The 27607-nt window shown below is 39.4% G+C and overlaps 1 protein-coding gene across 11 annotated transcripts in view; it reads left to right on the forward strand.

Moving 5' to 3' along the window:
• The window catches only part of CACNA2D1 (calcium voltage-gated channel auxiliary subunit alpha2delta 1), an 840216-nt gene that overhangs the window by 451833 nt on the left and 360776 nt on the right, over window positions 1–27607 (forward strand). For all 11 annotated transcript variants that reach the window (XM_044280115.1, XM_044280114.1, XM_044280117.1 and 8 more), the window contains exon 6: window positions 13285–13411. In XM_044280115.1, the coding sequence (XP_044136050.1) occupies window positions 13285–13411 (127 nt within the window). The remainder of the gene's footprint in view (window positions 1–13284; window positions 13412–27607) is intronic.

Here is a 27607-nt window from a genome sequence, read left to right on the forward strand (position 1 = left end):
GTTGTTCTTGCAGGCTTGGCACCACATTAAGTGCATTTTTCTTAACATGCCCTTTCTCGTTGACTGATCTTTCATATCTTCTACCCCCCCCCCCCCTAAATTTGTTCATTTATCTAGTTGGTGCTTACTCTACAGTTAGCTTTCTATGTTGCTTGATTGTCACCAACGCAATATACACTGAATGTACCTTATCATTTATATGGATAGAGCTCTGTTATTGTATAAACAAAAAATTGGACATTCTAATTTGGAATGTGAAGTCAGGGTGTTCTCTCAAGTACCTTGTTGTAAGATCTACTGATTATCTCCCGTGTATGCAGTGTCTTTAATAAAATATTTTAAAAACTTACTGTAATTAAGGTCCCTTATAGCCTTTAGTTTCTGTTGTTTCCCAGAATGTGGGATACTTGATTTTATAGAACTTCTTACTTATGGTTAGGTTTCCTTGACAAAATGTGAGTTAAAATTGTAGCATTGCCACTAATTATGCTCCAATATCAATGTATCCCTAAGGGAAAAGTAATAAGTGACCTTGAGAGCCTTAAAAAAAGTCATGTACATCTACAGAGTCAGAGTCCTTATTAAAGTGTGCTATTTGCAGAAAGAGTGGCTATTTACTTGGGCTGTCCGAGCAGGCAATTATTGGGAAGGTACTGCTAGACAGCGGAGGAAAGAGCTGCATTTACTGCAGTGATCACCTCCACTGTATAGGAATGATCGATGGCTACTGCCATCACTTGTCCTAAGACAAAATAAATGTTTTTGTTCCATGGGGAACATGTCCCTTCTTGGCGCTGTCGTGACTTTAAACTGCCGTTCCACAAATTGCAGAATTGCCTCCCTTTGAAAACAATGGGAGGCAGATACCATGCAGGCACCAAAATTCTAACAGCAAGTTCCACCATCTTAACAGGCCTGTACTGTAAAAACAAATTGTCTTGTGTTAGACATTTGCAGTGAAACTAAGGAAAAAAGGATAAAGATGGATTGACAAGCCCCAAGCTTGTTGCACACATACTGATATGATCTGTATGTGCAATAATTCTTCATCTAATTGGTGTTCTCATACATTGCCAACTAGCTGACAAATGATCAGTATTTTACTTTGAAACCAACTGCATTTCCCTGTGTGCACACAGCTTTAAAGGAAACAGTACCACTGGGATGGCAGACGCTGCAACATTGGAGTTTGGATGCCAGTGTTGTAAGCTTGCTTGACAGTATTAATAAAATGAGACTGAATCTTATATCTTCCTTGAAAGAATCATTTTAGTATGGATTTAAGAAAAAGTATTATAAAATTCTTGTAGTATAGACAGCTATAGAAATACAGTGTAATATTTCTCCTTCCTAAGCCTGCATAAAGTAACTGTCAATTCTGGTAAATGAGAGATGACTGAGAAAAGATGAAAAATTAATCAGTAGCCCACCATCCTACGGGAGTTTTCTCTGCCACTTTTGATTGAATTTCAGTCCCTGCCTCATGAGACGAATTGGTTGCGGTTGTATTTTAATTGTTTTTGCAGCATCTGAGGATTACATTCTTGAAACTGTTCAATTTTACCCAGAGACAAGAGCATTGCAGTTATGAAAAATACAGTAGGCAGACAGTTTACTCCATGAAGAATTTTTATTCTGTGTTGGAATTTTCTCCATAATGATAATGTTTTTTTTTTTTTTTTAAAGTTTCTGTTCATCTAAAAAGAGAACAAACAGGCACTAAATGCAGTACATATGTATACACTGCTATTAGACATGAGCAAATTCATTCTAAAATTTAGAAATTCAATGAATAAATTCTGATTTTACCAAATTTTTGTGTTATTCGATTTGGCAGAATCATGAGAGAGTGTGTGTGTGAGAAAGAGAGAGGCAATCACAGCACTTTTGATTTGGGTAGAGTTCAGAACTAAAATCAAATTGCATGGACAATTCAGCCAAATCATTGAAATTTGCTCATCTCCACTATCTACAACATACTGTATGTTTACTCTTTGTCCTCTAGGTGGAGAGCTTGAATATATATTTATATTCAGAAGTAAAGACTACCAGATCAGTGGAAATTTGTTTTGCTGGTGTTTCACCACTGAATACATTTCCTATCTAGGAGCAAAATTTTCATTACCTAAGACAATTGAGACTGAAATATAGACCTGTTTAGGAACATTTCACCTTATTTGTGAAAGAGGGACCTATTTAGAAATATTTTCTTCTGCGTAATAGGAAGTTTACTTCTTAGCAAAATTGCTTTTTGTAAAAAAATAAATAAAAATCTACTTGGGTTTCTACTAAAACAAATTAGTCCAATTACCTTCTCAGGTTTAATGAGCTTCCTTAACCATGTGAAGATGCCTAGCAAGAATGCTTCTCTTTAGGGCTGTATTGACTCCTCAGATCAATGGAGGTTATGTTTTAGACGGCCACTAAACCTGGAATCAAAACACAAGAAAAAGAACTATCAACTAACCTAACTAATGTGTCTTTGTTATTTGCTCTTGTTTTATAAGGTATCACAATAGCAAAATATAAAAAAAAAATACAATAGAAAAGCAGTACATTGTTCTCTCAGGTTGCAACTATGTATTCTTCCCCCTCTTATGCTAGTGCACGTGAGCCAGGAAATTTAGGAGGGGGAGGCCACAGTGAACATGGTCATTTTGTTGATAGGAGTCTCTTAGTAATAGTACAAAATAAATTTGGAAATTGTGCAATTCATATAGCCAGAAATAGTGTTGAGCGAGTAGAAGTTAATCAAGTGGAATATGATTTGAAGTTCCAAAATATTAGATTCACCATGAATCCAAATTTATTGGTGCTTCGTGGTAACTAATAAATTTTTTACTGAAATGGTGGTAAAAAAAAAATACATGCTCACCTTGTCCATTTGAGAGATAGGCCATTGCTGCCATCTTGATTGAAGAAATTGCACCAATTCTCACATGTCTTCACCACGTCTTCACACTGGGAAGGTGCCATGATGTCATCAATGTGAAATAGCGGAGACCACGTGAGATGAGTTTTTTAAAGGGCTATGACATCACAGGGGCTGGCTATCTGCTGATTGGCTGCCTACACGGCATTATGGATGATCTTGTGTTCCCGGGTTTCTTACTTTCACTTTGTAATGCATGTAGCTGCCATTTTAGGGGAAAAAAATTGTGACCACGAAGTGCAAGGAAAATCAAATTAGTTGCAAATCAAATTTTTCTTAAACTTCAGATTGAATTCCACTTTTGATGCTTTAATTTGCTCAACACTAATTGTATTCTCAATCCCTTTCTGGAAAAAAAGACCCCCATATGTTAGATTTCACCCATGTCTGTACTCAAGGATCCATCAGGAGCTTCCCTTGCAGATACTGTCAAAAATATAGGACATAATAGTGCAGCACGCGGTGTCTTCATGTCCAGTAAAATTCCAGGTTTTCTAATAGGAACAAGATCCCATTATAGTCAATGTGGCCTGTCAGGAGGTAATCATTTTAAAGTCATTACGATCTATCAGGTGGTGTTCATTTTATAGTCAGTGTGGTCCTCCAGGAGGCATTCATTTTATAATTAGTGCAGTCTGTCGGGTAGCATTCATATCCATCATTTGATATAAATGCCCCTTTCATTATTTTAATTGTTCTCCTTCTATAATGAACAGTTTTGTGAGTATTGTAATTTATTCAGTGCCATTAAATTAGATTTCTGCTTTTATTATCTTAATAATAAAAAAAATAAAAAATAAAATAAACACCCATACAATATACTGGTTTATAGTGATAGATATATCTGTAGATATCAATACATTACACATGAGAAAAATTCTTAAAGGGGTTGACTGGATTCAGAGCTGAACCCGGACATATCCCTATCTTCACCCCTCTGGATCTCTTGACATGAGCAATGGAGCATTTCATGCTCCGGTGCTCTCCCTTTCCCTGCGCTGTATCGCAGGGCAAGGGCGTTTATAACAGCACACTGCTAGGCGGAGGCTTCCGTTCAGCAGTGTTCCCAGTGACGTCACCGGCTCTGATAGGCAAAATACACCACCTAGAAGTCCCTATGGAGAGCTCGGTATGTCTCCTAAAAATGCATTTTTTTTGCGCAATTTAGCAAAGGGCAAAGGAGAGCATTGGAGCATGAAATGCTCTGAAACTCATATCAGGGGGGTTGGAGGGGTGAAGATGGGGATAAGTCCAGGTTCAGCTCTGAACTCGGACAACCCTTTTAGAGGGAACCTGTCATTAACATTATGCTGTCCATACTAATGGCAGAATAAAGTAGAGACAGGTGAGTTGATTTCAGTGGTCTGTCATTTAAAGATTAAAAGTAAGTGGTTGCCGAGAACCAACATCATTATTACAGACTGGGCCTGGAAAAGAGTCATGGCCACCTGAGAAGAGTCCTGGTTATTCATGAATTCCTGCTCTCCTGCCCACCTGCTGATGACTGACAGGCTTCTACCTAGATTTCTCCCTTTCTCTCTAGGAGAGAACTGCCAATCATCAGAAGGTGGCCAGGGAGAGCAGGAGGTCATGAATAACCATGACTCTTATCAAATAGAGTTGACTCTTTTCAAGGCCTGGGCCGCGATGATTATGATGCTGGTTCTCAGCAACCACTTACTTTTAGCTCATGAGTGACACACCGCTGAAATCAGCACGTCTGTCACTATTTTATGCTGCCCTCAGTGAGGTCAGCATAAAGTTGATGACAGGTTCCCTTTAAGGTATTTAGTATAGAAAGCCTTGGGTTCAATACCCGACTGTGATAGGTTTATGATTATTGTAATTTGGGCCATTGATTTTTTTGCAGTTACTAAAAAAAGATAAAATTATATTTCTGATTTTATCCTTTTATAAGAAAAACACCTATATAATGTAATGGCATATATACAAAGATATGTATCTGTAGGTACCAGTCCATTGTGCAAATGAATATGTTTGCCTGGTTAATGGATTTGCCTCCAATACATAAGGGCCTTGCTTTATGACCCAGCACTGACAATTTACAAGTAGAAACAGAATAAAAGTTGAATATACAGAGGTATCCTTAAAGGGGTTCTGCAGTTTGTTTAAACTCATGATCTATCCTCTGGATAGATCATCAGCATCTGATCGGCAGGGGTCAAACACCCAGGACCCCCACCGATCAGCAGTTTGAGAAGGCAGCTGCGCTACAGGAGTGCTGCGGCCTTCTCACTGTTTACCGCAGGGCCAGTGACGTCACGACTTGTATCAACTGGCCTGGGTGTGGCTAAGCTCTGTTCACTTGAATGCAGCTTAGCCCCACCCAGGCCATTGATACTAGTTGTGACGTCACTGGGTATGCGGTAAACTGCAAGAAGGCAGCGGCGATACTGCCGACACCACTGACTTCTCAAGCAGCTGATCGGCGGGGGTCCCGGGTGACGGACCCCCGCCGATCGGATGCGAATGATCTATCCAGAGGATAGATCATCAGTTTGAACAAACTGCAGAACCCCTTTAAGCATATATGGAGGGAAGCAGGGACTTATAATCAATATATGGAGTCAGCTGCAGAGCAGGGACTCCTAAACTATAAATGGAGTCAGAACAGAAACTCTTAAAGTTTGATGTAATTCACCTAGCCATTCTGTAGCCAAAGATTGAGAAGACCGAGGGAAGGAGACAGTTTTTTCCTGCAAGATCATATGGCAGAATTTTGGGGAGCACCTTACGAACATGGCTGTGTGTGCTTTATGGAGTTAAACATACTTTTTTCAGGTTTTAGTGTTCCTTTAATGTTTTAGATTTGTCATAAACTCAGTCCAGTAGAGATGGTGATATAATGAAATGCATTCATTTCTAGATAAAAGTGTTGAGTTTTAAGATGCACTATATTCAACAAACAATATGAGGTGATGTTTGATACACTTGCACAATTTATGCCATCACAGAGTCAAGGAAAACTGACTTCAAACATTACCTACATAATAAATTCCCCAAAATGTTTTTAATTTGCGAAATTTGTGTCATAGATCCTCACTGTCACTAATACACAGCCAGAGCTCCACTCTAACGTCAGAGATCAGAGGAAGGACTCCAGGGCTGTCTGATTATATTCCCTGTTCTCTTAGTACACAGGCTGATATGCTGGAAGGTACTGTAGATGTGGTTAAAAATCTAAATTATAAATACTTCTATGGGAGTTTAAAAAATCAGTTTAAAAAAATCACAAACTTTTTTACTATCAACTTTATTTAAGGAAGCATTTTTCAGTCTCCAGTCCATTAGAAAGGTACATGATATAAATGGTAGTTAAGGTAATCTTCTCACTGGTGACTGTATATATGAATTATCAACTTTGTTCTGGTCCCCAGCAGTGGCATTATGTCTTATGTGTGGACAGATAGTTTCTAAAAACCATATGAGAGCCTTAATGTCCATCTCATAGGAATGATTAGAGAAACTGGCTTCCTGTCCACACATATTTTATGTCAGTTGGAGAATCAGAGAGGCCATAGAGTGCTTCTTTAAAGGAAATGGGTAATAAATAAATAAAAAATGGCCTATTGTTTAAATCTTTTTTTTTTCACATATTAAATAATTTTTGATTATTTTTTATTTTCCATGTCACTATCTATATTTAAATAAAAATCATAACACCCTGCAGTTTTCACACCGACCACTAAGTCTAAAAGGCACCATTTTCTTAATGCTTTCTAAATGCTGTTAACCACTTAAGGACCACAGGTTTATACCCCCCTAGTGACCAGGCCCTTTTTTACAAATCGGCACTCCACAACTTTAGCGGTTTATTGCTCGGTCATGCAACTTACCACCCAAATGAATTTTACCTCCTTTTCTTCTCACTAATAGAGCTTTCATTTGGTGGTATTTCATTGCTGCTGACATTTTAACTTTTTTTGTTATTAATCGAAATTTAACGATTTTTTTGCAAAAAAATGACATTTTTCACTTTCAGTTGTAAAATTTTGCAAAAAAAACGACATCCATATATAAATTTTTCGCTAAATTTATTGTTCTACATGTCTTTGATTAAAAAAAAATGTTTGGGTAAAAAAAAAAAAAATGGTTTGGGTAAAAGTTATAGCGTTTACAAACTATGGTACAAAAATGTGAATTTCCGTTTTTTGAAGCAGCTCTGACTTTCTGAGCACCTGTCATGTTTCCTGAGGTTCTACAATGCCCAGACAGTAGAAAACCCCCACAAATGACCCCATTTCGGAAAGTAGACACCCTAAGGTATTTGCTGATGGGCATAGTGAGTTCATAGAACTTTTTATTTTTTGTCACAAGTTAGCGGAAAATGATTTATTTTTTATTTTTATTTTTTTCTTACAAAGTCTCATATTCCACTAACTTGTGACAAAAAATAAAAACTTCCATGAACTCACTATGCCCATCACGAAATACCTTGGGGTGTCTTCTTTCCAAAATGGGGTCACTTATGGGGAAGTTATACTGCCCTGGCATTCTAGGGCCCCTAATGTGTGGTTAGTAGTTTGAAATCAAAATGTGTAAAAAATGGCCTGTGAAATCCAAAAGGTGCTCTTTGGAATGTGTGCCCCTTTGCCCACCTAGGCGGCAAAAAAGTGACACACATCTGGTATCGCCGTACTCAGGAGAAGTTGGGGAATGTGTTTTGGGGTGTCATTTTACATATACCCATGCTGGGTGAGAGAAATATCTCGGCAAAAGACAACTTTTCCCATTTTTTTATACAAAGTTGGCATTTGACCAAGATATTTATCTCACCCAGCATGGGTATATGTAAAATGACACCCCAAAACACAGTGCCCAACTTCTCCTGAGTACGGCGATACCAGATGTGTGACACTTTTTTGCAGCCTAGGTGGGCAAAGGGGCCCACATTCCAAAGAGCACCTTTAGGATTTCACCGGCCATTTTTTGCAGATTTTGATTTCAAACTACGTCTCACACATTAGGGCCCCTAAATTGCCAGGGCAGTATAACTACCCCACAAGTGACACCATTTTGGAAAGAAGACACCCCAAGGTATTCCGTGAGGGGCATGGCGAGTTCCTAGAATTTTTTATTTTTTGTCACAAGTTAGTGGAATATGAGACTTTGTAAGAAAAAAAAATATATAAAATCATAATTTTCCGCTAACTTGTGACAAAAAATAAAAAATTCTAGGAACTCGCCATGCCCCTCACGGAATACCTTGGGGTGTCTTCTTTCCAAAATGGGGTCACTTGTGGGGTAGTTATACTGCCCTGGCATTCTAGGGGCCCTAATGTGTGGTAAGTAGTTTGAAATCAAAATGTGTAAAAAATGACCTGTGAAATCCGAAAGGTGCTCTTTGGAACGTGTGCCCCTTTGCCCACCTAGGCGGCAAAAAAGTGACACACATCTGGTATCGCCGTACTCAGGATAAGTTGGGGAATGTGTTTTGGGGTGTCATTTTACATATACCCATGCTGGGTGAGAGAAATATCTCTGCAAAAGACAACTTTTCCAATTTTTTTATACAAAGTTGGCATTTGACCAAGATATTTATCTCACCCAGCATGGGTATATGTAAAATGACACCCCAAAACACATTGCCCAACTTCTCCTGAGTACGGCGATACCAGATGTGTGACACTTTTTTGCAGCCTAGATGCGCAAAGGGGCCCAAATTCCTTTTAGGGGGGCATTTTTAGACATTTGGATCCCAGACTTCTTCTCACGGTTTCGGGCCCCTAAAATGCCAGGGCAGCATAAATACCCCACATGTGACCCCATTTTGGAAAGAAGACACCCCAAGGTATTCAATGAGGGGCATGGCGAGTTTTTTTTTTTGGGGCACAAGTTAGCGGAAATGTTTTTATTTTTTTTTCTCACAAAGTCTCCCTTTCCGCTAACTTGGGACAAAAATGTCAATCTTTCATGGACTCAATATGCCCCTCACGGAATACCTTGGGGTGTCTTCTTTCCGAAATGGGGTCACATGTGGGGTATTTATACTGCCCTGGCATTTTAGGGGCCCTAAAGAGTGAGAAGAAGTCTGGAATATAAATGTCTAAAAAATGTTACGCATTTGGATTCAGTGAGGGGTATGGTGAGTTCATGTGAGATTTTATTTTTTGACACAAGTTAGTGGAATATGAGACTTTGTAAGAAAAAAATAATAATAAATATTTCCGCTAACTTGGGCCAAAAAAAATTCTGAATGGAGCCTTACAGGGGGGCGATCAATGACAGGGGGGTGATCAGGGAGTGTATATGGGGTTATCACCCCCCTGTCACTGATCACCCCTCTGTCATTGATCACCCCTCTGAAAGGCTCCATTCAGACGTCCATATGTTTTTTACGGATCCACGGATACATAGATCGGAACCGCAAAACACATACGGACGTCTGAATGGAGCCTTACATGGGGGTGATCAATGACAGGGGGGTGATCAATGACGGGGTGATCAGGGAGTGTATATGGGGTGATCACCCCCCTGTCACTGATCACCCCCCTGTAAGGCTCTATTCAGACGTCCGTATGTGTTTTGCGGATCCGATCCATGTATCCGTGGATCCGTAAAAATCATACGGGCGTCTGAATGGAGCCTTACAGGGGGGTGATCAATGACAGGAGGGTGATCAATGACAGGGGGTGATCAGGAAGTCTATATGGGTGATCACCCGCCTGTCATTGATCACCCCCCTGTAAGGCTCCATTCAGACGTCCGTATGTGTTTTGCGGATCCGATCCATGTATCCGTGGATCCGTAAAAATCATACGGACGTCTGAATGGAGCCTTACAGGGGGGTGATCAATGACGGAGGTGATCAGGGAGTCTATATGGGTGATCACTCCTCTGTCATTGATCACCCCCCTGTAAGGCTCCATTCAGACGTCCGCATGTGTTTTGCAGATCCGATCCATGTATCAGTGGATCCGTAAAAATCATACGGACCTCTGAATGGAGCCTTATAGGGGGGTGATCAATGACAGGGGGGTGATCAGGGAGTCTATATGGGCTGATCAGTGGTTCATAAAGGGTTAATAAGTGACAGGGGGGGTGTAGTGTAGTGTATTGGTGTTTGGTGCTACTTTGGAGCTGCCTGGGTCCTCTGGTGGTCGATCCAAACAAAAGGGACCACCAGAGGACCAGGTAGCAGGTATATTAGACGCTGTTATCAAAACAGCGTCTAATATAGATGTTAGGGGTTAAAAAAATCACATCTCCAGCCTGCCTGCGAGTGATCGCCGCTGGCAGGCTGGAGATCCACTCGCTTACCTTCCGTTCCTGTGAGCGCGCGCGCCTGTGTGCGCGCATTCACAGGAAATCTCTGCTCACGCGAGATGACGCCTATTGGCGTTAGCGTAGCCTGGGAGAGCCGCCGCAATGATGCCTTTCGGCGTTAGCGCGGCGGCAAGTGGTTAAGAACAGTCCCCATAATGCAGTTCAGGGAATAGAATAAATAAATCTTCAATCAGAAAATAAAAAATAAAAATAGATTAGAAAAAACACATGTTTTGCTATCTGGTTTTAACTGGCAGCTAAAATTTTTGGAGACAGATTTCCTTTAATGTAAATCCCAAACACACACATATTAATTTGTCAATTATTTGCCTAAAATCCTTACTGTTAGAATATTATGCCTATGGGATATTTACCGGGGATGTTGATCATGCCTCATAGATTCTGATAAGTTGCAGATAAAAGTGTTTCCCTTTAAATGCTTTTTACACATTGCTTTGTGATTTTATTTTCTTGAAAGCCTGTGCGTAGATGAGAAAGGTGAGCCATCTCATCTTGGCAAACTGGCAAGTTAGTGATTGGGTTTAAGAGTTTGTGTAGCAGCTGAGCATAAATTCTTAACCGAGAGGAATTGCTTAACGTTTACTTTCTCTAGGGGTCAAGTGATATATTCTGCAAATAAAATACTTGCATTATTTTAAAATCATGTTACTCACTCTGATTTCATTTGGAGATCAGGAGGATAGAACAGATTATTGGTATATTTTATTATTATTGTATACTGACTGTTTTATATTGTGCTTTCACCCTATATGACTTGGGGCCTTAGTGACCAACCAATTTTGTATTTTTTTTTGATTGTTGAATTGCAAAAGCTATATTATTTTTTTCTGGCGATGTAGCAATTTGAGGGCTTATTTCTTGCAGGACAAGTTGTTGTTTTTAATGGCATTTTGGTGTACATATAGGCTTGAGCGAATCGTGCTTTGGAACATTTTAAAATAGAAATCCAAATTCAGCCTTGGTACTAAGGTACCAGCCAGTACCAAAGAAGACCTCGGTTTCCTATTAATTATTATTATTTTTTTTTTAAACGGCAGTTCCTCCATTGCAATTTTGCAGTGTGCATTTTTTTGTCATAAATAACATGATAACTTTATTTTTTGGGTCCGTACCATTACAGTGATACCAAATACATATAGTTTTTTTTTTTGAATACTTTTACACAATACTTTTTTTTTTTAAAGAATACTTTTGCATTGCCACATTCCAAGGTTTATAATCATGCAGCTGCTGAAGCTAGGAGCACACTGTAAGTGACAGTAGGGCTTCCCATAGAGAAGGCAGGGGCAGTTTTTCATCATCTCTGCCTCTATGAGTAATGGGTATACAGATCAGGAAGTACAATGCCACTTCCTTCCTGGATCCAGTCCCAGTGGTTATGTCACTGCTGGGGACTGGGAGTATGCACAAGTTGCTGGGTCTTGCTGGGTCTTAGCATACTTTTATAGTTATAAAACTCTATATATTGTAGGTACAACCTCTCTGGGGGCTGTATTCTCCCAGCTATTTTTGGTCACCTCACTTCCCAAGAAACATAATATAAACGCTAAAAAGTTGTATGTTCCCCAAAATGGTACCAGTGATTTGTGTGGTTCATTCCGATAACCAACAACACTCCTCCCATATAGCAATAATCCAGCTGCCAGGCTTGATCCATCCAGCAAGTTCGGCCCATCGGGTTATAACCCTAATACATGTCAAAAGCAAAATATCATTACGTTCATAGTATGGAGGTATCTTGGACCCTCTGGAGGGATCTACATGGACTACAATTTAATTGCACTACACAGTGACATAGAATTTGTTTAAAATTTGTTGTGGCTGTCAGAGTGACGCACAATAATATTTTCCCTAACAGAATGTGCTAGCTAGGAATGTGGAATGTGTGGTTCATTCCGATAACCAACGACACTCCTCCCGTCTTGGAATTAACTCGTAAGCTGAACTTTTTTTTATCCTTTGGTATGACAATCCCATCCAAAACATGGCAACTGATAAAGGGTCATATGAGCGGCCTATGTTAAATAACACTGCTCTCAGAACTGTGTATACGCTAGTTTTTCTTGCCATGTGCAGCATTAATTATTGGAGTCCGCTGATGTACATGTCGAATAACATGTCGAGTCAGCATCTTCTGGATGGGAGCAATGCGCAATCAGTGAAGAACTGTACTGAATAATTAGGTGGCAGTTGACAGCTTAGGACTTCTGATGTGATTTCATAACAACATTATATTTGTAAATGTATGCCTCTAGGTGGTAACGCAGAGCAACCAATAAAAAAATTATATATATATATATATATATATATATATATATTATATTGTTTAAATGATAGGTTGCTAAAGGACATTATTGTTAGGAAAAAATATTGGAAGAGGGTGTTTTGCTTTTTTCAAGGTTCTTTCTACCTATCTCTGCAGCAGTGCCTACACAATGTGCACCCAGAAGTAGGGCAGTATTTCTCCAGGGGTTGGAATGAAGTCAGGAACTTTTGTGACAAATTCTTTTTGTAACTTGAATCTATTGCCCTAGTCTATTTTTCTGGTTGTTTTCTGCATCCACCTGACCTATCTTGAACAGAACTTAATCTGCTAAGAGGGTGTTGAAGGGTGTCATATCTATTCATCTATGTATGTTGCATTTGGCTCCCTTGTCAGATAATTTAGCTCCGGGCGTGGAGTCAGATTCTGTGCAAACAAACGAAAAAATTTTCCCATCTGGAAGTCTCAACATTTCTATCACTTATGGATTATTATTTTTATCAGATTAATCTTTGGCACTCTAGCTGTTGTGTAACTACAATTCCCAGCATGCACACTTGCTTATCTGTTCTCAGAAACCCCATAGATGAGAATAGAACATGCTGGGAGTTGTGATTTTACAGCAGCTGGTATGCCGAAGGTTGCAGATCCGTGCCTTAGAGTCTACAGTAGGTAACATCAGTATATACATTGTTGATACTTTTATGCTGTATAATTATACTGTGTATACTTTGCATGAATACATAGTTTTCTCTACTAATTTTATGTAACATCTTTTTAGTCAGATAATGACAGTGAAGCAATAAGTCATCGTATCAAGCCTGCATTTCAAGAGGATCCTGTCTTTCGTCGGCAAACATCGTACCAGCACTCTGCTGTTCATATTCCCACAGATATTTACGAGGGCTGTAAGTTACTTTTATTCCTATGAATGTTTCCTTTGTTAATATATTTTGTACTAAAATATTTTACCACATTTTAAAACGTAATATAATTTCTTTATGTGTAGAAATGTTTAAGATATGTTCATCCTTGTATTAAAAAGAAGTAAAATGGGCACTCATATATCTAGATCACAAGGTAGGCAAAGTGACTCAAATATTAATTTATTAATAGCGATGAGTTGAACAAATTTATATGAGCAATGTACCCTAAATAAAACTAATTTCCCGAAATCAGCATAAAATAGTAAAACTTATAAAATTGATAAAATAAACATTACAACTGTCCACTGTTATAGCTGATAAAAGATCCAAGTGTCCAATCCAGTGTTAATAATTCAATCTGGCATTAATAGATGTAACACAGTACTTTTGTCTTCTATTATCTACAACAGTGGTTTACAGCAAATATATCTCCAGAAAATAAATAAATCAGTGAGTGAATAAATAAATTGATAATAAGTGCACAGTGACTAATAGTGACCAATGGGTAAAATGCAGCATAAACTGCTACATAAAATCCACTGGATCAAGGTATAATTATAAAACAATAAGTGAGATAATGTGTATAAATAAGTATATAAATATATTTCTGAAGAGTCAATAAAGTGGCTGTATACCACTGATGCCGCAATGTTTCTTTAGTAATAGAACATGTGGCCTAAAATCCTGGTTTGGTCCGTGCAATTGTCCACAAATATGTTCAGTCTGAGCAGATATCTGCCTGAATAGGCTGTATGTTTGAACAACCGCAATATAAGCAGCAGGATACTTGGGCAATGTTATAAATATGTCCAGCAATGTTGCGCAATATTCAAACAGCAAATCAAGATGTTTGGGCAGCAATATACATATATCCAGCAGTGTTATGGAGCTGTATGGCTCTTACTCACATATCGTCCTATTCCCACCGTGGCGTCCCACGTAGTGTAGAAGCAAACAGGACTTGCCTTTGGATAACACAGCTGAATTAGCTGTTAACGATGCTGTATCCACCCGGCTGTGAGCAAAAATGCTGGCTGTGTCAGGCTGCAGATCCACGTCCAATGTCTTTGCTTGAGGTAGATGGATATTCTGCCTCTTTGGATCGATGATAGTAGTCTTTTTAGAAAGCGCTTTCAATCCAATATCGTACAAAGTTGTTGCCGGTGATTTGTCAGATCCAATTGCTCCTTGCCAGACGCGTTTCAAAGGCTACCTGCCTTCTTCCTCAGTGGCTAATTTGGGTCTGACTAACTTGCCGGCTATTTATCCTCCCAAGGGCTCTTTGGTAAACTTGAAATGGACCCAAAGGATCTGGATCCAATTGCCTTATATTGCGATAATCCTGTGAAAATTCGCGGTTTTTTTGCGCACATGCGATTTTTTATGTGCGATAATCCTGCGTTAAATCTGCGGTTTTTATGCGCACATGCGCTTTTCTTTTTTGTGTATTCCTAAACCAACCAGAATCATTATACATAACAAATTGTACAATAGCTAGTTACAGTTAGGACCAATGTAAATAATAACATTCCATATCAAACAAAAATAAAATAAAATAAATATACAACTTCTAAATCTTTAATAATCTTATATTAAAAATGTATTAAATAATAGGGAATTTCTGTATAGGGTCTAAGATATAAAAATATAAGAAAATATATAAAAAATTTAAAATGTTTGTAAAAGATTATCGGGTATTGTATTCCATAGGGGACTCATATATATTTTCTTGTTGAATATAATTCCATCAACATTATTCCATGGGGCTCATTGCCCGAAATGGTTCGGGCGGAGTACATGGGATGAAAAAGAATATCCAGAGATAGTTTTAGAAAAAGAATATCCAGAGATAGTTGTCGAGAAAGCACTATGTAAGGTTAGAAAAATGGATAGAAAAATGTTTTTCGAAACCAAACGAAAGAAGGATGATAAACCCGCTAATGAGAATAAATTCCGTATAATACTGCCATATAATGCACAACATAAAAAAATAGAACAAAGCATCAAAAAGAATTGGCATCTTATTCAGAACGACAAAACCATAGGCCCCTTAATCCCACCTTTTCCAGAGATAGTGTATACAAAGGCCCCCAATCTGGGGATAAAAATAGCACCATCCATTAAAAATCAGACAAGGGAAACTGGATCTGGAAATAAATGGTTAAAAATGAGTGGGTTTTATAGATGTGGTCGTTGTATAAATTGCAGGAATACGTCCTTTCCAAAAAGAACTACGCGAGTGACTTCAACACAGAACAATTTTTCAGTAGAGATAAAGGATCTTCTCACTTGCAATAGTTCAAATGTAATTTATATTATTGAATGCCCATGTGCTAAACAATATATTGGCAGGACCAAAAGATCCCTAAAAGTTAGGATTACGGAACATATAAACAATATCAAGAAAGGGTACGAAAAACATGTACTATCAAAACATTTTAAATTGGTGCACAACCAAGATCCCAAGTTTTTAACTTTTGCAGCTTTTGAACAAATAGAACGCCATTGGAGGGGAGGGAACCATATTGCCCGGATGTCTAGGGCTGAGTCCAGGAAGATTTTCGAATTTGGCAGTTTGGCCCCAGCTGGACTAAATGCCGAATTTGAAATTTTTGGGTTTTTGTGATGGGTCGGGTGTCTTTGGCCCATGGGGAGTACTAGTCGGGCTGTTTAGCAGCACTATGACCCCCCCTGTGCTCGGGATCCCCGACCCCAATCCACATATACCATCATCCCATGTACTCCGCCCGAACCATTTCGGGCAATGAGCCCCATGGAATAATGTTGATGGAATTATATTCAACAAGAAAATATATATGAGTCCCCTATGGAATACAATACCCGATAATCTTTTACAAACATTTTAAATTTTTTATATATTTTCTTATATTTTTATATCTTAGACCCTATACAGAAATTCCCTATTATTTAATACATTTTTAATATAAGATTATTAAAGATTTAGAAGTCGTATATTTATTTTATTTTATTTTTGTTTGATATGGAATGTTATTATTTACATTGGTCCTAACTGTAACTAGCTATTGTACAATTTGTTATGTATAATGATTCTGGTTGGTTTAGGAATACACAAAAAAGAAAAGCGCATGTGCGCATAAAAACCGCAGATTTAACGCAGGATTATCGCACATAAAAAATCGCATGTGCGCAAAAAAAACGTGAATTTTCACAGGATTATCGCAATATAAGGCAATTGGATCCAGATCCTTTGGGTCCATTTCAAGTTTACCAAAGAGCCCTTGGGAGGATAAATAGCCGGCAAGTTAGTCAGACCCAAATTAGCCACTGAGGAAGAAGGCAGGTAGCCTTTGAAACGCGTCTGGCAAGGAGCAATTGGATCTGACAAATCACCGGCAACAACTTTGTACGATATTGGATTGAAAGCGCTTTCTAAAAAGACTACTATCATCGATCCAAAGAGGCAGAATATCCATCTACCTCAAGCAAAGACATTGGACGTGGATCTGCAGCCTGACACAGCCAGCATTTTTGCTCACAGCCGGGTGGATACAGCATCGTTAACAGCTAATTCAGCTGTGTTATCCAAAGGCAAGTCCTGTTTGCTTCTACACTACGTGGGACGCCACGGTGGGAATAGGACGATATGTGAGTAAGAGCCATACAGCTCCATAACACTGCTGGATATATGTATATTGCTGCCCAAACATCTTGATTTGCTGTTTGAATATTGCGCAACATTGCTGGACATATTTATAACATTGCCCAAGTATCCTGCTGCTTATATTGCGGTTGTTCAAACATACAGCCTATTCAGGCAGATATCTGCTCAGACTGAACATATTTGTGGACAATTGCACGGACCAAACCAGGATTTTAGGCCACATGTTCTATTACTAAAGAAACATTGCGGCATCAGTGGTATACAGCCACTTTATTGACTCTTCAGAAATATATTTATATACTTATTTATACACATTATCTCACTTATTGTTTTATAATTATACCTTGATCCAGTGGATTTTATGTAGCAGTTTATGCTGCATTTTACCCATTGGTCACTATTAGTCACTGTGCACTTATTATCAATTTATTTATTCACTCACTGATTTATTTATTTTCTGGAGATATATTTGCTGTAAACCACTGTTGTAGATAATAGAAGACAAAAGTACTGTGTTACATCTATTAATGCCAGATTGAATTATTATCACTGGATTGGACACTTGGATCTTTTATCAGCTATAACAGTGGACAGTTGTAATGTTTATTTTATCAATTTTATAAGTTTTACTATTTTATGCTGATTTCGGGAAATTAGTTTTATTTAGGGTACATTGCTCATATAAATTTGTTCAACTCATCGCTATTAATAAATTAATATTTGAGTCACTTTGCCTACCTTGTGATCTAGATATATGAGTGCCCATTTTACTTCTTTTTAATACTATTGTTTTTGGTGATTGGGTACAACATCTATTTTGGTGCACCTTGCCATCCCAAACCAGAGGTGAGCCGTCCTTTATCCCTTTATTACTTATGTTCATCCTTGTGTCAGGAGAATAAAATATCTCATCTATTTAAAGCATGAAATCCAATAAATCTACGAGCCGATCTTATTTGCAACATTGTTAACAGTACAGTTTGAGAAGAAACAATTCAAATTGCTAATTAAAAATGACAAAGACAATATATAAATATATATATAATTTATATTTTATTAAAGAGAATCTGTCGCTAGGTTTGGTTTGAAATGAATTCAGGAAAATGGGTCTTACAGCCTCCAGTGCATCTGCATTGCCCAAATAGAGGACAGTAAACATTACTTTAATGCAATTTTCCCTTCATAAGTTAATCTTCCCATAGGTCCCTTTATCAGTAAAAATACACTTATAAACCTGCAAATATGTGTGTATTTTTTTATGATGAAAGGGACAATCCAGTACCAAAATGAACTGAATTTTGAAATCATCTAAACTAGCAAGATTGTTATACTTGCCATCAACTTAAAAGTTCACTTACCTTTCATAAAACTTTGCATAAATAAAACATCATACAGTATGTACGTGTGAATATAAAAAAAAACGTTGTAATATATTTTATTAGAAGAAATGCCTTGTTCTATAGTTATCAGCTGTTTTCTTCCTCTCCACTTTTCTACATTAACTATCTCCGCAATTTGTGAGAAATAAAAGCAAGATTATTGTTGGCTCACTAAAGGACCAGGTTACCACAAAAATCTACATAGAGGGGAGGAGGAGGAGCTCATGGACAACTTATAATTAAAGATGTAGCATGCAAAGGAGAAAACTGCTAAAACAGGCCAGATATAGGTCATATAATTGTCATATAATTGGTATCACTCATGTATACACAAATGGGCAGTTTATTTGAAAAGTTATCTGAAAGTTTAGGTATGCTTTAAGTTAGAATTCCATCAGTTTTTTTGTTTCATTTTTTACAAAAAAAACCCTGCATATTTAACCCAAAAAACACTTACAATCAGATACATTGATGGCTTAATGGAGCTATATAAAGTGAACCCTTATCTATTATTTTTCATACTTTATTGACTACTTTCTCAACCAATTCTAAACCCACAGCAACTTTTGACCAGGCACATTTTTTTATTTCTTTAGTACATGCATCTTTGAAAGCCATAACTTTTTTTTATCCATTCTATTATGTCAATTTTGTGCCTTTTTCAGTTATATATGGGGGCTTTATTTTTATGTGTTTTTTTTATTATACAGTAGTATTTTTTATACTCTGGGAAAGGTTAAAAAAAGGAAAAATTGTTTGTTTTCAAATTCCTTACCTTTTTTGTGTTAATATGCAACTAAGATGCTTTTTTAAGTGATGTCTCCTTTCAATAATGGTTGTTTTTATATAGTGGGTTATGTTTTACGTTTGCCAGGGGTGGGGCAAGAAGCTTCAGTGTGATGTGTGGTGGCGTTCTGTATTATTATTTTTTGTCTAATCTTTAAAAAAAAATGTTTTGTACTCCCTTCTTGTATGACCAAAATGTCATACAAGAGGGGGCATTTAACATTCCCTTTTTTTTTATTTGTTGATTTCTCCTTTAACTCATGCACACATATTAGACCCAGTTACGGGGTCTCACTGCACAGCTCATCTGGATCTGCGAAGACCCAGCAGCTCATGCAGACACCAAACTCCCAGCGATCGCATACTGCATGCCGGGTTCTGATCTGTATACACTGCAGTCACTTAATCCATCCCTGCGCTCTCTGTGGGGAGCCCTGCTGTCACTCCCACAGTTGCATGATAAAGATTTCTGAACATCCTTGCAGAGAAAGGTGCCCAGATGAATATATGCAATCAGCAAATCCTCCATACTCTGGGGAGTGGCTTATTAGAGTGTATGCCAAGGAGCTGTTTAGTGATATAGAATTTAAAAGTGGATGCAGACTTCAGAGTGTCTTAAATAGTAAGCTCTAATAGTCTAATTCACAAAGCCACCTTAATTCACAGGTAGCATTCTAATGGAGGTCTTTTATTAAATCAGTTTACTTGTATATCCATCCACTTGTGGAGGTACTCGGCAATTATTGTATTCTTCCTTTTGACATTTTGATAGATAGTGTCTATTTGTCTTCTGTGCCTTATTGTGCAGCAAACACAAGGCCCTGCAATAAATCAGTGTCCATTTATGTCTTGTTCACTTGGTAAGGCCCAGACTTTATTGATGTTGCATCATTTTCAACAGTTATAGCAGTTTCCATGCTCAGCAGCTTTCTTGATGTAAAAAGTATTTTAATGTCAGCTTTTATATAGAGATATGTGTAAATAGTTTGTAGAATTTTTTTTTTCATAGAGACAAAACATTTTTCAAATTCCATATAGAAAAATGAATATCGCCTGACTACATGCATGAAGAGGTAATACAATTAGATCTTATTGATACTGTGCAGATTGTGCACTGCAAAAATGTCATTATTAGTGTTGAGTAGTGTTGATCGAGCACCAAAATGCTCAGGTGCTCTGGCTGAACACATTGGGATCTCAGGTGCTCTACAAGCACACAAATATAATGGAAGTCAATGGGAGAACCCCTCTGAAGAGGGGAGGGTGCCTAGTTCATAGAAAAAGGTCAGAAAATGATGGAAACACCACCCAAATGGTTTGGGAACAGCATGGGGAGGATGTCTGGATGCATCTTGGACTCCCAAGTTGCTGCTGGGAACGATGTTGCCCGAGTAGTACGCCACTTTTACAGACTGACAATAATACGCACAAAACCGAAGATAAAATCGATTTTAGAGTAAAAATTGTTCGGAAACAATCTTTCCTGTATATTTCCTTGTATATACAGTGCTAGTGCTGCCAAATTTACAAGGGAGAGGCACTCCGATACAACCTGTATATCACATAAAGGAGGGCCTCATTACAATTGTTCATGTATTTGGACTCCTACACTCATAAAGCCTATGCACTAAGTGAAAGGTCTGCCAAAAATTACAAGGAATTGGCACTGCAATACACCCTTTGTTACACATAGGAGGGCATCATACACAGCCTTGAAAAATTATGATTGATGGCCTGCTGGTGACCATCAAAAACATTTGGAGCAAGGGCCTGCTGATCTGACCATCTAAAACATTATGTGCGAGGGCCTGCTGCTTTGGTGTCTCTAGATAACCTGGGGCCAATCGCCTGTCCCCGTAACGGCGACGATCCATTCGGATGTCTGCCCTATCGACTTTCGATGTTATTTTCAGCACAAACCATGGTGACCACGGGTAATGGTGAATCAGTGTCCTGAGAAATGGCTTTGTCTACCACATCCAAACAAGGAAGCATGCGCGCAAATTACCTATTAGGTATAATTAGGTGAGGGCCTGCAGGTGAGCTGACCCTGTAAAAGATTTTAGGTGCAGGCCTGCTGGTGAGCTGACCCTGTAAAAGATTTTAGGTGCGGGCCTGCAGGTGAACTGACCCTCTAAAAGGTTGTAGGTGAGGGCCTACAGGTGAGCTGACCCTCTAAAAAATTATATGTGAGGGCCTGCTGGTGAGCTGACCCTGTAAAACATTATATGCAAGGGCCTGCTGGTGAACTCACCCTGTAAAAGATTTCAGGTGCGGGCCTGCTGGTGAGCTGACCCTGTAAAAGATTTTAGATGTGGGCCTGCTGGTGAACTGACCCTGTAAAAATGTATATGTGATGGCCTGCTGGTGAGCTGACTATTTAAAAGATTGTAGGTGAGGTCCTGCAGGTGAGCTGACCCTGTAAAAATGTATATGTGAGGGCCTGCTGTTGAGCTGACCCTGTAAAATATTGTAAGTGATGGCCTGCTGGTGAGCTGAACCTGTAAAAAATTTTTATGTGAGGGCCTGCTGGTGGGCTGACCGTGTAAAACATTGTAGGTGAGGACCTGCTGGTGAGCTGACCCTGTAAACATTATATGTGAGGGCCTGCTGGTGAGCTGACCCTCTAAAAATGTATATGCGAGGGCCTGCTGTTGAGCTGACCCAGTAAAATATTGTAAGTGATGGCCTGCTGGTGAGCTGACCCTCTAAAAAATTATATGCGAAGGGCATATATGCAAGGGCATTATATCCGACAAATAAGCATGTTCATATGATGAAAGAGGAGAAGGAGGATGAGAAAAGGAAGATTCAACCATATACCTTTATTTGTGGTAGAAGGGGTGCATGGGAATACAGTGTATTCAGTACACATTTAAAGTGCTTTTATGTTTATCAGCCGGTCAGCATTTTCAGTTCACAGGCGGATACGCTTATCTGTTATAATGCCACCAGCAGCACTAAATACCTGCTTAGACAAAACTCTGGCGGCACAGCAGGCCAGCATCTCCAAGGCGTAGAGTGCCAGTTTGTGCCACGTGTCCAGCTTGGACGCCCAATAGTTGTAAGGCACTGAGGAAACATTGAGGATGCTGACACGGTCTGCTATGTACTCCTTCCCCATCTTCCAAAATGTTTCCCTCCTTGTGACACTAGGCCGCGCATCAGGGTGAGGGTGCTGGCGCGGTGTCATGAAACTGTCCCACTGCCACGTTCCTTACTGCTCACCTTCTTCATATTAAATGTTATATATGATTGAAAGTCTGTCACACATACAGTAGCATAGGATTTGGAAGTGTATGCGCAAACCAATTTAAGAAGGAATTTGAAAACGTCACACAGGAGATATACTGCAGGTAATGTCAATGCTGTCACTAGCGGCTAATTAAAAATGACATGGAATGTCACAGATATTTGGGATAAGGAAGTGTTATACAGGAGAGGTACCACCGGTAATGTCACTGTCCGCAGCGTCTACGCAAAAAAGTACACTGTACACTGTATGTCACAGATACATTTTTGAAGCGCACACGTTACACTGCAGATGTGGGCCTGGTAAGGTCACTGTCAATAGATGGTGTCCGCTTCTGACAAAGTACACTGTATGTCACAGATATTTTTTGGGCTGTACACAATTTACTCAGATGTGGCACAGCTAATGTCACTGTCCGCATGCGGACACCGTCTATGGAAAAAGTACACTGTATGTCACAGATATTTTTTGGATGCACATACTTTACACAGGAGATGTGGAACACCTAATGTCATTGTCTGCAGCGAACACCGTCTACGGAAAAAGTACACTGGATGTCACAGATACATTTTTTCAGCGCACACTTTACACTGCAGATGTGGCATCAGTTATGTCACTTTCAGAAGCGAACACCGTCTATTCAAAAAGTAACTGTATGTCACAGAGATTTTTGAGATGCGCACACTTTACACGGGAGATGTGGTACAGCTAATGTCACTATCTGAAGTGGACACCATCTACGGAAAAAGTACACTGGATGTCACACCTAATTTTTGGATGCGCACACTTTACTCTAGAGATGTGGTGCAGCTAATGTCACACAGGGGCGTAGCTAAAGGCTCATGGGCCCTGGTGCAAGAGTTTAGCTTGGGCCCCCCATCCCTCATTGCTTTGTGGCCAGGGGCAGGGAAGCACATTGCCTTCCTGCTGCCTGAGGCCAAAATTTTAACTGCACCCCCCACCATGCCAAATTCTTGACCTAACACCTTCCCTCTAGCCAGAGGTGTAACTTGTCCAGCATGCACCTTCTATAAACCAGGTGTCTTCTCATGTGGTACAAGGATCTTTGGGCCCCCTCAGGCTCCTGGGCCCGGTAGCAACTGCTACCTCTGCACCCCCTATAGCTACGCCCCTGATGTCACTGTCTGCAGCGGCCTAACTATGCGTAGCAGCCAAGAAACGTGCAGGGCGGAGACTCGAGCATTGTGCATTCTTGGGTCTTTTTCAGAAAAGTTTGGGTTCGAGTTTGGTGTTCGGGAATTTAATAAAGCTTTTGAAAGGCTGCAGGAAAGCTAATCAACAAGCTTTTAAGCTGTGGGTACTAAGAAGCCATCACAGCCATGCCTAGTAATGGCATGGCTGTGATGCGCTGGTGCATCATGCGACCCAGCCTCTATACAAGCTGGATCACATGTAGCATCGCGCCCATCAGCTCTGAGTAGTGCAGCAACAGGAAGCAGGCAGCTGAAGCAAGAGAGAGTTTTAGGAATCTGGCTATTTGTTTTGTGGGTGAACTATAATGACTTTTTTGTGGGTGCAATACACCAGCTTTGCACCCCTGACACAGAAATGTAATAATTAATTGGGCTGTTAATTCTGTGGGTGATCTATAGTGATTTTTTTGTGGGTGAAATGCACCATATTTGTACCCCTGACACAGAAATATAATAATCTGGCTGTTAATTCTGTGGGTGACCTATAGTGATTTTTTTTGTGGGTGCAATGCACCATTTTTGTACCCCTGACACAAAAATATAATAGTTAATCTGTATGTTAGTTCGATGAGTTACATATACCTATTTTTGATGCGAGATATAGTGATGAGCGGCAGGGGTCATATTCGAATTCGCGATATTTAGCGAATATGTCATAGAATATTTGTTGAATATTCACGAATTGGAATATTAGTTTTATTCTACAATTTTTTTACTCGGAAAATCGGCAAGGTAATGATCGCGTAACATGCGAATATGCAAATTTTTGTAATGCTAATTTTTATCGTGAATTTTTCAATTGCCGCGTAAAAACATGATTCCTCCCTGCTTTTTGCTTGTGGGCCAATGAGTCATTGGCACACAAGCAACTTAAACAGGGAGAAATCATGACTTTAGATGGGAAAAATTATGAATATTCTAAAAAACAAATATATAGCACTATATCGAATATATTCATTTTTTCAAATATATGTAATAATCTAAAACAAGAATATATAGCAATATAGCAAATATTCGAAAAAAACGAATGTAGAGCAATTTAGCTAATATAGTGCTATAATCTTTTTTTTAATAGTTGTATTTTTTTTCCAGTCTGAACCTCAGATGAGAAAAATTACAACTATAAAAAAAATGATTATAGCACTATATTAGCTAAATTGCTCTATATTCATTTTTTTCCCGAATATTCGCTATTTTGCTATATATTCGCAATCAACTCTACTCCTAAAGTAAAAAATACTGCAGCCTTCTCATTGGCCCACAAGCTAGAAGCAGGGAGGGATCATGTGTACTGATTTAAAAAAAAAAATCTCCAATATTCGAAATTACGAATTTATATCACTATATTCTAAATATTCTCGAATTCTCGAAGTGTCTATATCCGCAATAAAAATTTGTAATTCGAATATTTGTGATCTACACTAGTGAGATAAACCTGCGCTTTATACGTGACAGGAAAATTAATAAAGTTTTTCTGACAGTTAGTTCGGCCGGTGGCATATACCCATTTTTGGTGTGAGATACACATGCACTCGTCTGTTAGTTCAGTGGGTGACATATACCCATTTTTGGTGTGAGATACACCTGCACTTTATACGTGACAGGGAAATTAATATAGTTAATTTGACTGTTAGTTTGGCCGGTAACATATACCCATTTTTTGTGTGAGATACTTGTGCACTGCATATGTGACAGGGAAATTAATATAGTTAATCCCTCTGTTAGTTTGTTGGTGAACATATTCCTATTTTTGGTGTGAGGTGCACCTGCGCATAAGTGACAGGGAAATTAATATAGTTAATCTGTCTGTTAGGTCGGTGGGTGACCTCAAAGAATGAGGAGAGCATCAAATAAGGGACGTGGCCCTGTTTGTGGTGCTCCTGGTGCTGGTAGAGCTTCTGTTGCAGGGAGAGGACGTGGTCGATCTGTGCCAGCTACACTCCCAAATGAAACACCTTCCTCGGGAGCATGTAGGCGACAGGATGTTAAGCGTCATTTTGTAGGCCGAATACCAGTCTAAGAATGGTGAGGACAGAACAAGTAGAGGCAGTAGTAGATTGGATGGCTGACAGTGCCTCCAGGTCCTTCACATTGTCTTTCACCCGGTCCCCTGCTGACACTGCATATTTGGCACCTGCAGCCCATGGGCATCTGTCTTTCACCTCACCCCCTTGCAAATCAGCCAAGCAGTCTGAGCCCCAAGTCTTGCAGCAGTCTCTTATGCTTTTTGATGACTTTCCGTGGGCCACCCAAACAGCCCAACCCCAGAAGTGGAAGAGATTGAGTGCACTGATGCCCAACAACTTATGTTTCAGGATGTGGACATGGGAGGACCACTGCAGCACATCTCGGATGATAATGACGAAACACAGTTGTCAACTGCTGTGGCTTTCTGCTGTGTGCAGACCAGCAAGGAGGGCAGGGGTGAAGAGTAGAGATGTCCCGAACTATTCACCGGCGAATAGTTCCCGGCGAACATAGCTTGTTCGCGTTAGCCGCGGCAAAAAACTTTGACCCTGTATCTCACAGTCAGCAGACCATTCCAGCCAATCAGCATACCCTGGTGTCACCCCTGCCCCCATCCCCCCCGAAGCCATAATAAAGAGATAAAAAGAAAAAAATAGAAGTCACTAAGTCAGCTCCAATCAGATATCTGCATAGACCCAGAGACTTGGTCTGTGTGCAGATATCTGATTGGAGCTGACTTCTTATTTTCTCTTTTGCACATAAACTTTTAAACTATATTCCTTAGTAAAAATGACCAGTCCACACCATGTGGGTCTATATTTATGAGGGCCCCCCTGAGCAAAGATTATTAAATGTGGCCGGGTGGCCCCAGCCCACAGTTCAACCCAACCCCTTATGTCTCCTGTATGTAGATAAATGTAGGGGAGGATTGCGCTGCAGGAAAGGAATCTTCTTGTAAATATAAGTTCCCTTTTGAAAGTCTTATACCAATGGGATCACAGACCAACTTTACAAACCTTCACTGGTATGGAAATCTGTGGTATAGAAAAAACACTCTATGGTGTAGCGAGTTCAAACATCTAACACGCCATGTGAACAGGATATACTCACAGGATTCCAGATAGGTGAGTGCACGTAGAGATCTAAAATGTCTCCTATAGAGCTCTGCTGAAAGGAGAAAACTATAGTGTAGTATGCAAAGACACGGTGCACGCCTGCAAGACAATTGTACTTACAGAGCTCCACTGGAAAAATGCATGTAGGATCCTGGCAAAATCTTCACAGGCAGCTGAGCAGATCGAACGGACGGAGGTCCAGGGGCGTCAGTATAGGAAATCAGCAGATTGAATACTCCTAAACCTGGATGGTATCAGACCACAGCTTTCAGAAAGATCTCAGTAGAGGGATCGCAGATGTAATACGCACCAAGGGGTCAGATGAAAAATATTTAATGTGTTTGATAAGAACAAAATTACAGCTAAAACTGTTTTTAAAAAGTCTCTAAAAAGCCCGACCCGGGTTTCGCAATGCTGCTTCGTCTGGGGCATTTCCATACCAGTGAAGGTTTGTAAAGTTGGTCTGTGATCCCATTGGTATAAGACTTTCAAAAGGGAACTTATATTTACAAGAAGATTCCTTTCCTGCAGCGCAATCCTCCTCTACATTTATCTACATAGCGGACTTCTTCCCACATTGTCTTTTGGATTTGCAGCGCTAGAGAGGACAAGTATCTTCAATAGAGACTTTATCCTTTTTATCCCTTATGTCTCCTGGCCTGGGGCCGTCTCTATAATAATCCACAGTAATTTATGAATGGGGTTAGGTTATTAACTTATTACTATTGGGGTATTCTATAAAGTACAGAGCCGCTCTACCTACCTCCTACTCCCGGCACCAGAGACTCGTGCAGGGCAGCTGTCCCACCGCTCACCAGGC

This window comes from Bufo gargarizans, chromosome 2 (genome assembly GCF_014858855.1).
Source record: "Bufo gargarizans isolate SCDJY-AF-19 chromosome 2, ASM1485885v1, whole genome shotgun sequence".
NCBI lineage: Eukaryota > Metazoa > Chordata > Amphibia > Anura > Bufonidae > Bufo > Bufo gargarizans.